Genomic DNA, 15,544 nt, shown 5'->3' on the forward strand with positions numbered 1-15,544 from the left:
GATTTATTTATTTATGCGTGATTTGCCCTTGGCATTTCACCACTTATTTATTTATTTCCCCTAACTTATTTATCTCTGTATTCTTTTCTTTATACATTTATTCATACAGTTGTTTTTACATTTCTTCATGCATTTCTGGTTTATTATGCAAATGAGGGAGCTTTGCTTTCATGTTGTGTCATGCTTTTAGTCTTAGCAATCAAACTCAGAAAGGGAATTCAGTTGACCGCTTTCTCTGTAGTCTAAATACACAATCAGTCCTTTTTAACCATATACTGTATGTTAAAGGTGTATTCACATACATAACTCAAGGTGAGACACTCCAGGCAAAAATATCATGTTTCATGCACTGATCAATTTTGAGATTTTGGGCTATCTTGCTTCCATAACATGTTTTCTTTCAGACTAGTGGAAAGAAAACATCCAAAATACATATTTAGGTGTTTATTTTACTACTTTGTCTATTTGTGTCTGTTTCTCAAAAATATTTTTTTCTCACTCTGAGTCAGAAATTTACCATTTCAGTAGTACTTACATACACCAAACTTTCCAGCTTCATTCCTATCTATATTCTGAAGGTTTTCGCAGAGGGGTTTGTTCATATATCATTCATAGCCTGATTTATAGAACATTTTATTCCTAAAAACATGGTGAAAATTGATTTTTTTTTTTTGGGCTGTTGACAGTATTTTCTGATTTATGGAGTGTTAAAAAGAGATATACAAAATCCCCTCTGTAAAAACCTTTGACTCTAATATGACAACAAAATGAAACAAGATTTTTTTAATCTGGCTTTATCCAATGTTCAGATTTCTGTTCCGGAAATGTATGTAAATTAGCACATATTTAATAAGATGATGCATCATTTGCATATTTAAACATAATATTTCAGAAAACTTGCAATACAAAAAATAATAGTCTTAGTTTAAGTAAACAACTGGGGAATTTACATGGTGATATCTATTAGTTAATTTGTTTTACCCTATTCACCTGTAGTGTCTCAACTTAAGTGTTTGATGAAAAATGACAATTTCTTGAAGACTGAAAATATAAGCCTGGTTTATTCCTCTGTATACAATCATTACTGGTGTAGATCATCCCCTATGAGCATTAATAAAAACATTAAATACATAAATAGTAAGTTATATTTAGTTGTTGAGTTGGGGAGTTCAAGCAGGTTCCAGTCATCTATTTAGAATTTTGATGGTGGGGCTAAAATCTTGTCTATATTTGGATTACAGATTGTGCCTCTTATAATTGAAAACTATTGTTGTCATGTATATTTAGAAAGCATCCCACCTGTTTGATGGTCTCAGATCTGCTCCACTGTTACAGGCAGACTGGAGCCAGAGGACGGAGTACATTTACCACAGTAGCCTCCACACATTCCTGACACTCTGCTGCCATCCTGTGGTCACAAGAGGAATAGCATCAGTTATGTGTGATTCTGCTGCTGCTGTTTAAGTATACATTAAAGCTTTGTCATATATAGTCAAACAGATGCTGAATATGAGGAAAAACATATGCAAAATATGAATACAAGATGAACTGTCTCTCTGTCTTTCTGTCCTGTGTTAAAGAAACGTTTCGTTGAAGCATTTTCCGCTGATACTGATCTGAACCGTCAGTGTAAAACAGATGTTAGTTTGAGGGATCTGTTCAGAAAAACTAGAATTACCGCCTCGTGGTTGTGTGCCTCCACCAAAATGTCATCACTTCATCATTTCATCCCATTAGACATTTGTTTGAAATTGTCATAACTAGCATAGGAATTCTTGAGTTATGGACACAGTGACATTGATCTTTGACCACTAATCAGTTCATCCTTGAGTCCAAGTGTTTCTGCCAAATTTGAAGAAATTCCTTCCAGGCATTCCTGAGATATCAAATTCACGAGAATGGGACGGACAGACGGACAACCCGAGAACATATGGTGCATTCCAATACCCATACTACCAGACTATTTAGTATGCCAGAAATAAAGACTTAGAATGTCTCAATACATAGTATGTCAAATTCAGTATGCCAAAAATAACAGGATGTCCTACTGCATCCTGTTGCATTTTGCAGTATGCAAGCCAGCATGCTTTTCTGGCTAGTCTGACCCACAATCCCCTGGGCAGCGGAAGATACGTCACATTGACTGAGCCGCCGAGAGAGCACACACATATGACAGCTCAGCTCAAATGACGCCGCCGGATATATGAGCAAGAGGGTCAAAGTTCAAGGCGCAATGTCATGACAAAGTAGTATGTTCCATTTGTATGCATACTACAGTATATGTGACAGTACGTACTTTGTGAGGGCAGCTGTACTACATACTAAAAGTAAAAAGTATGCGATTTGGAACGTAGCGCTAATGTCACTTTCATCCCTACTGTGCAGAGTTGTTTTGGTGGCTCTAATATAAGCTTTTCCCTTTCAAAAGGCACACAAAGACTGAGGCCCACCAGGCAGGTTGTCACCATGAATGAAACAAAAAGGAAATTGCACCAGACGAGAACGCCAAAAGCACGATCCCACGACATGAAAGCCACAGCGTGCAGTGAGTGGTTTGTCTGATCTCCTCTGGAGTGCTCTCCCCATCCCCACCGTCACAACCTGGCTTTATTTAAACTGCCTGGAGTGCCCACAGCGGGCCGGCTGGCTGTGGATATCAGACTGTGAACACTTCTTGGCATCACAACCGCCTCCTGTTTTCACCTCACCAACATGCACTCTCTCTCCAGCTCGAGCTCCATTTCAAAAGAGGAAGAGGTGTGGCGGCACTAGAGAGAGCAGCTGCCCAATAAGGGTCCTTTCTCAGCGAGTTTATGGGGAGAAGTGGAGTCGGGAATACAGAACCCACTTGGGACTGTGCCCACTTAGAGCTCTGACGCCAAGAGGACATGCAGAGAGGAGAAACAGTGGAGGGAGGGAGGGAGGGAGGGAGTATGAGAGGTAACAGAACAGAATAAATACAGAGATTTACAGATGGGCAGAACAATGTAGGCTCTAAAAGAGTTGCCAGAGGACATTGAACAATAATGAAAGATATATATATAGTTATATAATAGGTGCCCAGGTGCCTAGGACCTCACCAAATATATATCGGTATGTCATCATGAATGAAAGAGGGATTATAATGAGTTATTTTCTGTCACATTCCTAAATGGTGTACTCAAAATCTTTAAAGGTGCATCGTGATTTGGCCAGAATTTTAGTTGAAAATATAAACAATTAAGTAAAGAATGTGAAGGAGTAACAGTTTTGACGTCAATGTATTGTACTGCAGAGGTATCTACTGCCAGTCAGAAAGGTCCGGCCCGTCCTGTCTTGTAATATCACTTTAGTTCCTCGAGAGGCGACAGTGAGTCTGGCGCCAGTCTGTCCCAAGGCCTATTGAAGGAGGCTGGGACACGGGCGGACACGGGTCTTGCAGGGTATGGGGTATAACCATGCGCAGTGTAACTGAAGCTGCGGTCGTGCGTTGCGATTGGCTCAATTTCGGCGAGTGCAAACCAGATTTTACTGCACATTCGTTGTACCCCAAAGATATGACACACTGATGACGCGTGACCCAGCGTCTTTCAATAGGCCTTGGTCTGCCCTCAGTCCCGAGGAGGAAGAAGTAGAGCTACACCGAGGGGCTTGTCAATAGGACTTCCACGGTCCGTGTGCGGTTTTGATAGTTAGTTTATTAGATTAAATCCAAAAGGTCAGAAACGAGAAAATGAGTAATACCCTCGCCTCTTCCTCCCCGCCACCAGGAGGCTGCTTAGCTGTGAGTAGAGTGTGCGGCAGCTCCACAAGACGGACCCACCAGTTAGCAATTAGCTCGAATTCAGCACCCAGGATTCTGATAGTGGGGGACTGCCGGATTAGCAAACTTTCTGTTATCGCCGTTTCACAGGTCGGAGCCAGCGCTCCACCGGTCCGCTGTGACTCCCAGCACTGGGGTGCTCGTCTCCAAGAGCTGCCGAGTGCCGACCACGGTGGGGTGGTCTCCTGGACGCGGGGATGATGAGACCAGGATGTGGGTCTTTTTCTCGTTTCTGCCACTTTGGATTTAGTCCAATAAACTATCAAAGCGTACACAGCCCCTGTTAGTGGCACAGCAAATACACAGATTTTGACCGTCTCTCAGAGTTTCAGCAGTTTTTGCGTAAAAAAACTTTTAAAAAACTGATGACTGTAAATTTAGGACCCAGTTGTAGAGGTGAAATGTTGCCCCCTCTTTCTGTGGAGCAGGTGGCTAGACATTACACACTGCACCTTTAAGACTGCTCAGTTGACGTTTGCTGTAATTTTGTGAGTTTTCCCAGAATGTGACATCTACATCTGTGACATGTTGCCAATACCTGTGATTTCCGTATATCAGCCTCTGCGTAGTTGCCCTGGGAGATCCACGAGGAGTCTTCAGCCACCTTAAAACCTGTTCCTGAGAGGTTGACGTTGAACCGCCCCTGAAATAATAGAGAATATATAAATAAGATATCGCATATTAGAAATGTATCAAAGAAATGTCAAAGAATACATGAGGCCGGCTTTGGTGCTGGATGTTTCAAGAAGAAATATTCCTTTTATCAATTAAGGACAATTGAGAGTCAAGCAAATAACATATTACAAAACTAGAAGGATGAACTGACTGTAAAAGAATGGATACTGATAACGTTTTTTAAACAGCAGACATTTTTACACTGTAGCAGGAGAAGCACAGGTGCAATTAATAACACTCTCCTTCCGATTTGCATAAAGTTATACATGCTTTTATTTTCTCTCGCCTGGACTACTGTAATGCGCTTTATGTTGGTATCAACCAGAACTCCCTTCACAACTGGTGCAGAACGCTGCCGCCAGAATTTAAACAGTTCACTTTTGAAGCTTTAATTGACCGTGGCTTGTGACCAAAGGTGAGCGGGCCTTTACTATTAGAGCCCCAAGACAGTCGAACGCTCCGCTTATTGAAATCAGACACGCCACATCATTAGCATCTTTTAAATCCCTTCTTAAAACTTTCTTTTATTAGAAAGTGTTTATGAATATTTAACATGTTGCTGGATTTCATCACCCCTCCCTGGCCATTTCATATATGTATGTATTTTACTTTATTTTATCCTTTAGGGTATGTTTGTTTTTATGATCCCTTTGTTGTTTGTATTATTATCTAATGTTGTTGCTGTTTCTGGTATTTCTCTGGTCTTTTATTTATTTTTTCTGGAAAGCACTTTGTAACTTTGATTAGAAAAGTGCTATACAAATAAAGTTTATTATTATTAACATGAATAACAACTGCATACTATTCTGGCTAAATGGAAAGACTTACTAGGACACTTAAAAGAACTGAGCCATCATTACATCATTACTGTTATTAGTTACACTTGTGTTTTTCCTGCTATGACAACTCTACAATCTGCTGTGAAAAATTGGTAAAGTCCACTTCCTCCTGTCATCTAGTTAACAGCTGTTGTTGTGCTCACCTGTGGACAACTTGCGGCGCTGAAACAGTCTCCAGCTGTAGCGAATGGAACTCTCTTCCCTTCACGGGTGACAGCAAACCGCCAATCTGTCGCTGAGCAACAACAAAAACAGACAAGCTGATGAAGTATGATGTGAATATTCTTGGAAAGTTGTATCTTGTAAGTTTGTTGCTCCAGGATGAACTCAGATGAACTTTATAATGATAGCTTACATCCGCCACAATGACTTGTGTTATTTAGCTGGTCTAAATGGAGCCTTAGTTTTAGGGTCAACCTAATGGTAAATATCAGTATAATTTCATCTACTTAGAGCAGTTCCATTTAGTCCCCTCAAGCCTTGTAATTGTGACATCTTGAGCCCATTAACCCTCATCAGCACGGACATAATTAAATGGCAAAGGAAGTTCTTATTTGAGAGTAATGTAGAGTTAACACTGGCACAGGATGCTGTTGTATGCATGTGTGTGTTTGTGTGTGTGTGTGTGTGTGTGTGTGTGTGAGCCACTCACTGATGATGCTCATCTTGCTGAGGTCCAGGCGGACTTTGGAGAAGGTGGTGATGCCGGCGGCGGTGTAGTCTCTCCGACAGTCACAATCCTCTCTTCTGGAGTCGTTTTCTGGACACTGGGTGGGGTCATTGAGTCTGGGAAACACACACACACACACAAACATAAAATACCTGAGCTCAACTTTACACTTCCATGGTATTTCTTCATTTACAGAGAATAAAAAGGTGCCAGGAGTCAGCTGGATTTTGTGATGAAACAGGCGATTCTCATTGTTGTCCTGTTGGCTGTTTACCTGAAGCCAAAGATCTCTGAAAAATTCTCCCCTTCTCCTGTCGTCAAGGTGATGTACTCCTGTGGAGTCTCTGTCTGCATTCCTGCACAGTAGACCTGAGGAGAAAGAGTAGGAGGAGGAGGAGGAGGTGGAGGAAGAGAGATGGTATCCAGAAAGAAGAGGAGTAGGGAACAAAGGGGTAGAGAAAAAAAGTTTGGAGGAGAGGAAAAGGAGTAGGACAGAAGATGTCACGATGGCAGTTACAAGCCTCATCAAATACAGAAGCACAACGCAGACAATTTCTACAGATGACCTGAGCTGGCCGGGTCCTTCAAAGTCATTTTAAAGGCAGTCAAAGAATTTCCTCTGACTGACGGCGTGTTATGAAATATACTGCATCCTTTTGCAACCTTGTACACTAAGCTGCAGCGCTTAACGTACGCCGAAACACAAGATACATGTAGAAGAGATGTCAAAACACATCAGCAAAATGTCCCGTCAGTGTTTAAGTCACCTGAAATGTCAATAGAGAAGTCATGAAGACCTACTTTTTAATCGTGCCTCTCCCTTCATAAATAAAACCTGTTATGGCTTCATAAACTGTGCATTTGTTGGTCAATAAGATGATGTATGATTGATTTGATTTATTTAATCCTGTATTTTAGTGTCATGCTTCAGATGAAGCCCAACAAATGTGGGCTTATAAGACACTTTTCCTTTTCAAGTTTCATAAACAATGATCAAATATACAGCCAAAAAAACAAACAAACAAGATCACCATAATATCACATAGGTATATATATGTGTGTACACACACGTATCATGTCAAGGGGGCCAGACAGATAAACAAAACAAAACATATCTTGCTTAGAAAGATAATTGATAATCCTAAATACCTCAACCTTAAATAACCACTCCAACTTCTGTCAATTGTCTACCCAAAATAGCTCAGATTTATGCTTTTGCATTTCATCAAACAAGGACATTTTCAAGTTGTCATATAATGTACAATAAATACATATATCAATAATACTATAACATATAATCTTACCTTGAGTGCTTGTCCTTGAATATTGAGGAAGTGTTCGCTGTCTGGGACGGGGCCGTTGGTGCTCTGGACATCTTGACAGCTAGAAGGCAAATGACCTTAGAGACACAGAAGAAGTAAAAATAAGCAGGTATACAGTCGTGTCTTGTGCAAAGATTTACCACAGGGAATCAGGCTTTATGCACACAGATGTGCGTGCATGCAAACACAAATTTCAGGAGTTAAGTCAAGTGTGGCAAATCGCAGCATCGAATAAAGAAAAGGAAAAATCTCTCACTGTTTGATGTCTCGTCCTACCGTAGGGGAGTAAATACACTGAATCTTTGATGTTTGCCTCGGATAATAAATATTTCGCTAAAGGCCAAATCTCTGAGATGACCGGATCAGGTCAAGCCATACCTAATACTGAAATCTGGGATGCATTGAGTTGGCCTGTACTTAACCCCGGTAGCCTCGCAGTACTCACAGCTTGGATTTCTGCAGACTATTGTGGCCTCCGGCACGGCGTCCTGAGAACACCTGTTGCTTCCTTCATCGTCTGCTGACACACACTGCACCGTCCGCTCCATCACCCCATCACCACAGCTCGCTGAACACTGGAGGGGAGGAAGAGAACCATGACAGTGTGGAAATAAAACTTGTGGATGACAGTCATGTCAGCAGTTTTCTTTTTTATCTTCAAAGTGGCCCCATTCAAAAACATTTATGTGCATGTGTATTTTTGTTATTCTATAAGCCAAAGAAGCCAAAAGTACTAATGTCAGGCAAAAGTCATTAATGTGAAAGAAAACTATTGGAAATGATTGTGCATCAATATAGAGCTGCAATAATTAATCAATTTGTCAACTATTAAATTAATCATCAACTATTTTGATAATCGATTAATTGGTTTGAGTCAATTTTTGAGAAAAAAGTCAAAATTCTCTGATTCCAGCTTCTTAAATGTGAATATTTTCTGGTTTCTTTACTCCTCTATGACAGTAAACTGAATATCTTTAAGTTATGGACAAAACAAGACATTTGAGGACTTCATCTTGGGCTTTGGGAAACACTGATCAATATTTTTCACCATTTTCTGACATTTTATAAACCAAACAACTAATTGATTAATCAAGAAAATAATCAACAGATTAATCAACCTTGAAAATAATCGTTAGTTGCAGCCCTACATAAATGGCCGATTTATGATATTAAAGATTGTAGTCAAGTTTCCATTTCAATTTAGGGCAAATTTAAAATGAAAATTTCCAGAAAATCTGCAAAAGAAAATGCAAATTAATGCACGTTTCCATCCACTACTGTTATATGAATATTAGGAGTGGACTGCAAAAATTTAAATTTGGACAACTATTACAAATAGTTACAATAAGTCACAAATAAAAAAATTACTGAGGTAATAAATCAAGTGTGAAGTAGGCTCATTTTCTCATAGACTTCTATACAATCAGACTTCTTTTTTGCAACCAGAGGAGTCGCCTCCTGCTGGCTATTAGAAAGAATGCAAGTTTAAGGCACATTGGCTTCACTTTTCCTGGACCTCGTAGTTGCCCACTGGTCTCATGGTTATATTTTAGGAAACTAAGACTAAAAACATGCATGTTCCACCTTGACAGCACACTGATAAATGACTGGACTACATTTAGAACCATGGAGTCGCTCACCGGTCCCCAGATCCCAGCCCTCCACTCCAGCGGCGATGGGCACGGGTCCAAGTTACAAGGCATGTAGCTCTCAGGGGGGGTCCCGGGGCAGTTAGACAAAGACTGATGGCCGTACTCATAGTTGTCATTCTCCACATGCACCTCGCTGCAGGAGATCAGACGCTGGCGGTAGCCCTGACCACAGCTGGCTGAGCACTGGAGAAGAGAATAAATCACCGGCATGAAATAACAACAGGATTCCACACAGGAGGAAACACGGGTGATTTCTGTCATGTCCACATCACACATGATTCACATGAATGGTCTTTTTTGAAGAGTAAATTATCGCCTGTTCAAAACAAATTGACATTTTACAATTAAAATCATATGTGGGACGACATCATTTAAATGGCACAGAGATTTTTTGTCTCTCACCTCAGTCCACTCTCCTGTGATCCAGATCAATTCACAGGCGTGGGTGTTACAGCTCTCTATGTCTGGAGGTCTGATCTGGTTCACACAGTACATCTCATGGACCTCCTGCCGCTTGTGGTCCACACACTGCAGGGCTCGTCGTCGGTGGCCCGCTCCACACGACTTACTGCACTGTGGTGGAGACAAGACAGAGAAGGGCCTTTTACAAAGATGTATTATGACTATTTAATTGATTAAAGAGGACCTTATTATGCATGCACATCTATCCAGCTGCAAACAGGAAGCTGCAGGTGCAACCATGAGGGTTTTAAAGTCGGGATTCTCAATAATCATCATGTAAAGGTATCAATGCGAAGGAAGAGCGAGGATGAGCAGTCTGAGATCTGTGTTTTCTTGTGAAGCAGTATCTTCACCACATGGGACTAAAGATGTCAAAACAGTAGATAAGAGCTGCTGGGAGGAAAGCACCGTGTTGTTGAGCAGAAGAACCTGAGCTGAGGACATGGCCAAGTCCCAAAAAGAGATTAAACAACTTCTAACTCCTGAAACAGTTTACAGACCATGCCAACACTGTGTCTGATGAAAGGTCAGAGCCGAAATTCACTAGCAGTGAGCGACTAAACACTGTCCCCCAAAAGACAAGAATGTCACAACACAGTCACTGCTTTTAACAAATTGATGAGTTGTTTTCTAAGTGGCAGACATCCACAACCTCGATGTTTTACATTCATATCAGTCTCTCACATCACAGCTAAACCACAAACTGAACCAGACCTAATATAAATACTGTATATTTTCTAAACGGAGCTGCTTCTAGACTAATAAATCTGTGACTAACAGAAGCAGAATACATGGTTGAGAGGGCTGGAAGCAGACAATATCTACATAAGGTTATAATAATCTAGTAGTGTTCACTCTTTCATACCAACATTGACCCATCAGATAAGTTTCCAACCCAAATTAGGCAGGTTCAATCAATCAAATGTATTTATAGAGCACATTTAAAAGACAATAAACATTGACCAAAGTGCTGTACAGACCAGAGCAGGTTGCTGAAATCACAAATAAAAGAAGATTGTGTCTAGACGGTAACCCCCAAGTTGTGAAAACGTGCAAAAACTCTTGCGAGACTTGCTGCCCGACGACCTATCCTAACCTAACCCTAACCACTCGAGGTCAATGCCTAACCTCAACCATCTCACGAAAGTTTTGCAACTTGGGGGTTACCTTCTAGACACGACCATAAAAGAAAAAAACAAAACACTGACATAATCATCAATGCACACAGCTCATAGGCTCAAATAAACAACACATAGGCATACGCCCAAGTAAAAAAATCTGCCACATCGGGAGGATTCAAACGTTAGTGAGTAAAAGTGTGTTTTGAGCCTTGACTTGAAAGAGTCAATGGAGGGGGCAGATCTGATAGGGAGGGGATGCTGTTCAACAGACTAGGGGCTGCAACAGAAGAGTTTGAGTTTAGATCGCAGGACGGGCCAGGAGCCTCAAGTCAGCCAACCTGAGCTACCTGGAGGAGGAATAAGGGGTTAGAAGGTCTGCCATAAAGGAGAGAGAGGGCCAGCCCATTTAGGACTTTATAGACAAACAGGAGAACCTTAAAATCAATTCAGAGCCATAATGGCAGCCAGTGGAGAGAGGCCAGAAAAGGGGTAATGTGGTCTCTCTTCTGGGTACCTGTCAGGAGCCTGGCTGTAGCATTTTGGACCAGTTGCAGTTGACGACAGCCTAATGAGTATACAAGGAGTTGCAGTAGTCCAAGAGGGAGAATAAAAAGGCTTGGATTACTTCCTCAAGATCTTTGAATGAGAGAAACCCCATCGATTTTGGCAATACTGTAGTACAAAGCTGGAAAAAATGCCTTTTACTACTGCACTGACCTTCTTGTCAAACTTAAAGGGACAGTGTGTAGGATTTGGTGGCATCTAGTGGTGTGGTTGCACATTGCAACCAACTGACTGCCAGAGCCAGTATTTGGTTTGTCCATTCTAGGCTGCCGTAGAAACATGGCGGAGCAACATGGCGAACTCAGTGAAGAGAACCCGCTCCCTATGTAGATATGAAGGGCTCATTCTAAGCTAACAAAAACACAACGATTCTCAGTTTCAGGTGATTATACACTAATGAAAACATAGTTCTTAATATTATATTCCATTTCTACCAATTAATCCCTAAACATTTTACACACTGTTCCTTTAAATGGGGTTTAACAGGGTGGACAAGTTGCTAAGACTGTTGGTAATCACTTTAATGGAGTCAGAGAGGCCAAATAGGACGACTTCAGACTTGCTTTCATTCATTCAGCTGTAGGAAGTTTTGTACCATCCAACACTGTACAGTATGTCCTCAAGGCAGTTCATGAGACTGATTAGATTGGACTGGTTGTTTGGTTTGAGGGGGAGATAAAGCTGTGTGTCATCGGCATAACATCGAAGATAATAGTGGTTTGCACATCATGCGTACAAACAGAGCCAGGACAAACAGGAGCGGCAACAGGCAAGAACAAGCAGCCAAACACAGCAGCGCAGCCGTCTTCCTGACTTGGACACCCAAGTTTTCTCTGGTGATCGCCTCCGCATGTGTCTACATGAGAAATTAAAAAAATGCAGGCAAAGAGTAACACCATAGGGTTGACCTATTGTTTTATCAATCAGGAGAAAAGCCAACCAGAGGATACAGACAGGGGGGATTTAAAGGTATACTTCAACCTTTAGGGAAATTTGCTTATTTTCTTTCTTGTCCAACTAGAGCAAGGACACAGTTAGCTTGGCTTAGCATAAAGACTGAAAGCAGCCGAAAACAGCTGCTCTGCAACAGAAAGTGACTGACCAAGAAATAAGTTACACCAGTAAAACCACGACTTGTTTTTTCACATTTCTCCCTCTCTACGGATTAAACAGACAAAATACAATGTGTAATGTGTAGTTTGGTAAAGAGATGTTAGTAAATGTTTCTTTTCTCTCCTTTTTCCACGCTAAGCTAAGCTAACAGTCTCTAGGCTGAAGCTTCGTATTTAACGTACAGACATTATGGTTGCGTCCAAAATTCCATACTAACATGCAATTTATTAAACAGTCTGAGAATTTTTAGTATGTTCGAAACTTTAGTATGAAACCAATAGTATGAAACCAATAATACACAAATTACATACTATTTCTGGTGAAATATTACAGTATGCAAATGCTGGACACTACGGCAGCATGAATATCCCACAATGCAATGTAGTATTGATGACAACATTCATAACAGACGTTGACGGACAGCTTTGTGACGTCAATAACGCTTCAATTTAAGTGTAAGTATAAGATTTTATTTTGCTAGGCGTAATATATTTTTTAATTTAATTCAGACTTTGATTCTCACAAACCGTCATTTTGGTAACATTAGGTTGGCATGGTTACACGTCTCCAACCGGCAAGGAGGCTCTCAGGAAGTGACAACGTAAATTACTGCTCAGTGCGACCGAAAAGATACAAACTACTGTTTATTCAAACAAACGTATGTTGAATGATAGTACACATATTGGGTATGTAGTGCATAGTATGCAATTTTGGACGCAGACTTGTTTATGCTAAGCTAAGCTAACAGTCTCCTGGCTGAAGCTTCATATTTAATGTACAAACATTAGATCTTCTCATCCAAACCTTGGCAAGAAAGCGAAGAAGCGTATTTTTTTAACGGCGTTGCTATGAAATTGGTGTCCTCAGATGAAGTGTACTTGAGTGCAAGTTCAGAGCCACAGAACCACCTGGACCTTGATGTCTTACTATATCAAGGTCCATGTAGTAACTCAACTATTACGACATTCAATCTGCAAGAGACGTAAGTTGAGCATTAAACATCTTAGCAAGGGCTCAGAGAGGCTTCCACTTGCGTCAGAAACACTCTGATGCAGCCGACTCCAGCTGGTCTTCATCACTCTTAATATGTTCAACACTGTCAAACAACTGAAATACCTGGAACTGCTATTGTGAGCTAAGCTGCTGTAACGTTACTATGCACGAATGAAACTAACCCTGCATGACGGGGGAGTTTCAGTATGTTTTAGTAATATTGAAGGTAGACAAAGCTATAAGCTTAAAAATTTAATTCTAGGTATTAGGCCTGTAGAAAGAAGCTACGTGTGCAAAAGAAGTAAAATGTCGGTATAAGATGTCATCTTTGATTTGTGGAGATTGACTCCACAGTGTATAAAGTGTATAAAACACATAGGCATGTTAATATGCGCCAGGTGAACTGTTGTAATTACCTCCAGCTGTTAATTGGGACACCCAGGCTCCAAACACTTCTCCAGATTAATTAGACTCTCCTTTCAGAGGAGACATTTCATGCTGCTCAGTGACCCAGATTCAACATCACTTGAACACAGTGAAGAAGAAACTCCTGCTGCAGCTGCCTGTTCTAATAATCCCAACTCTCAACAAGCATCTGGAGCCTCCGGCCTATAGAACATATCTGAATGTTGATCAGCTGGAATGTACCCATTAAATATAGCCTAGGTATGACTGCAAACTCATGACAAACAACAAGACTCTAACTTTGTTCTTAGGATCAGAGAAGATAGAAGTACTAATATTCAATTATTTAAATAAATTAATTTTGTACTTTTAAAGGACCAGTGTGTAACAATTAGGGGGATCTATTGGCAGAAATGGAATATAATATTAATATCTATGTTTTCTTTAGTGTATAATCACCTGATAATAAGAATCGTTGTGTTTTCGTTACCTTAGAATGAGTCGTTTATATCTACATTGGTCCTTTTCACGGAGTCCGACATGTTGCTCCGCCATGTTTCTACAGTAGCCCAGAACGGATGAAATCAAACACTGTTAACTTTTTCTGCTTGGGCCCAAGCCTCCAGGAAGAGTGCTAGGCTTTGAAGCAAATTTGTGTAGTGGTCAAACGGCGGTACTACAACTTCCATGTCTGTCACGTGATGCGATTGGACCCAAAAATACTTTTCCCCATAGATTTACATTGGGAAAGAGACGTCTGTAACTCAGCGGATATTTTTTTTTTTGGTTAATGAACTTCCCAGTATGAACACTTGAATAGCCCTTATTCAAATCAATAGGTCCTTAAAGTAGTAAAATGCGCTAATAGCTGAAACCAGAGTTATTTCCCTTCCTCCGTTCATGTGAATGAGACCCAGACCGAGGCTGGAGCGAGGGCTTGGAGGCGGAGTTAAAGAAAACACTACTGCGCCTGCTCTATGGACCCATTTTGGCTTCATATGCCACTGAGCAACTCTCATAGAAATGAATGGGAGCCCGCCTCCAACGCTGTAACCAGTTCTTTTTATACATCCATGTTTGTGCCGGAGACGATAACGTTACTCGCTACCGTTGCCGCCGCTCTTTCTCTCTTTTGCCTTGCCACTCACTTTCCCTGTACGCACACACTCTACACACTGGCACTGCTATTCTCCAATGACCTACACTACTGTTACAACAATTATAGGGCCACTTGCATTTTTGCATTGGCCACCGTAGTTCTTCTATACACTTGGCACACGGCAGAGGTTTCAGTTGGCTGCAATCTGCAACCTCACTGCTAGATAACGCCAGATCCTACACATTGCACACTTTAAATATATCCTTGGTATGACTGGATAAGACTCTTAAAATGTGAGTGCCTTCTAATATTCAGGTGTATAAATAAATGGTTTCATATAAATTTCTCAATAACATAAAATATCCTTGACTAAATAAGCAAACAATCAAAAGCTGGAGGAGAAAAACATGTGAAGAGTTTATAGTCAAACACTAATCTGCTTCATCAGTACTGTTTGAGTGTGGTTTGATCATATTTAATTGACAGTGGCCGGGAAATATAAGCAAACAAGCCCAAAACTGTCGTCACATTTTGATTCAAATATTGCTAATGACACAATGTTCACAGCTGTATGCCACATCCCTTATTTTCAACTGCCACGCGCCCACTTCAAACCAGTCTGAAGCACAGATTTTCCACCAACAAAATAGATAAATGAAATATAGACAAAGAAATAACCAAAACTATTGCAATGTTCATGTAAGTCCACATGACTTGTAAAAATAAGCTGACTGAGTAAATGGGTTCTCTTGGGGGCCTTTAACTTTTAAGTAGCAGCATGTAGAAGGATGGTTAATGTTAAGTTAATTAAGTCATGTCTCACAGGT

At 40.7% G+C, this 15,544-nt stretch overlaps 1 protein-coding gene and 1 long non-coding RNA gene across 2 annotated transcripts in view; one reads left to right on the forward strand and one right to left on the reverse strand.

The window, feature by feature from the left end:
- Positions 1 to 15,544, reverse strand: part of adamts9 (ADAM metallopeptidase with thrombospondin type 1 motif, 9) — a 61,183-nt gene that overhangs the window by 547 nt on the left and 45,092 nt on the right. Inside the window, exons 31-39 of the mRNA XM_037769291.1 lie at positions 9,363 to 9,533; positions 8,949 to 9,143; positions 7,754 to 7,883; positions 7,291 to 7,385; positions 6,261 to 6,355; positions 5,969 to 6,102; positions 5,460 to 5,551; positions 4,341 to 4,445; positions 1,300 to 1,408 (exon numbers count right to left, since the gene is read on the reverse strand). Coding sequence (XP_037625219.1) covers positions 1,313 to 1,408; positions 4,341 to 4,445; positions 5,460 to 5,551; positions 5,969 to 6,102; positions 6,261 to 6,355; positions 7,291 to 7,385; positions 7,754 to 7,883; positions 8,949 to 9,143; positions 9,363 to 9,533 — 1,113 coding nt within the window. The 3' untranslated portion in view covers positions 1,300 to 1,312. The remainder of the gene's footprint in view (positions 1 to 1,299; positions 1,409 to 4,340; positions 4,446 to 5,459; positions 5,552 to 5,968; positions 6,103 to 6,260; positions 6,356 to 7,290; positions 7,386 to 7,753; positions 7,884 to 8,948; positions 9,144 to 9,362; positions 9,534 to 15,544) is intronic.
- LOC119488086 lies at positions 4,989 to 6,680 on the forward strand. Its single transcript, XR_005206868.1, has 3 exons — positions 4,989 to 5,104; positions 5,437 to 5,584; positions 6,309 to 6,680. It is a non-coding gene; the product is annotated as an uncharacterized LOC119488086 (long non-coding RNA).

The sequence above is a fragment of the Sebastes umbrosus genome, chromosome 1 (assembly GCF_015220745.1).
Source record: "Sebastes umbrosus isolate fSebUmb1 chromosome 1, fSebUmb1.pri, whole genome shotgun sequence".
Taxonomy (NCBI): domain Eukaryota; kingdom Metazoa; phylum Chordata; class Actinopteri; order Perciformes; family Sebastidae; genus Sebastes; species Sebastes umbrosus.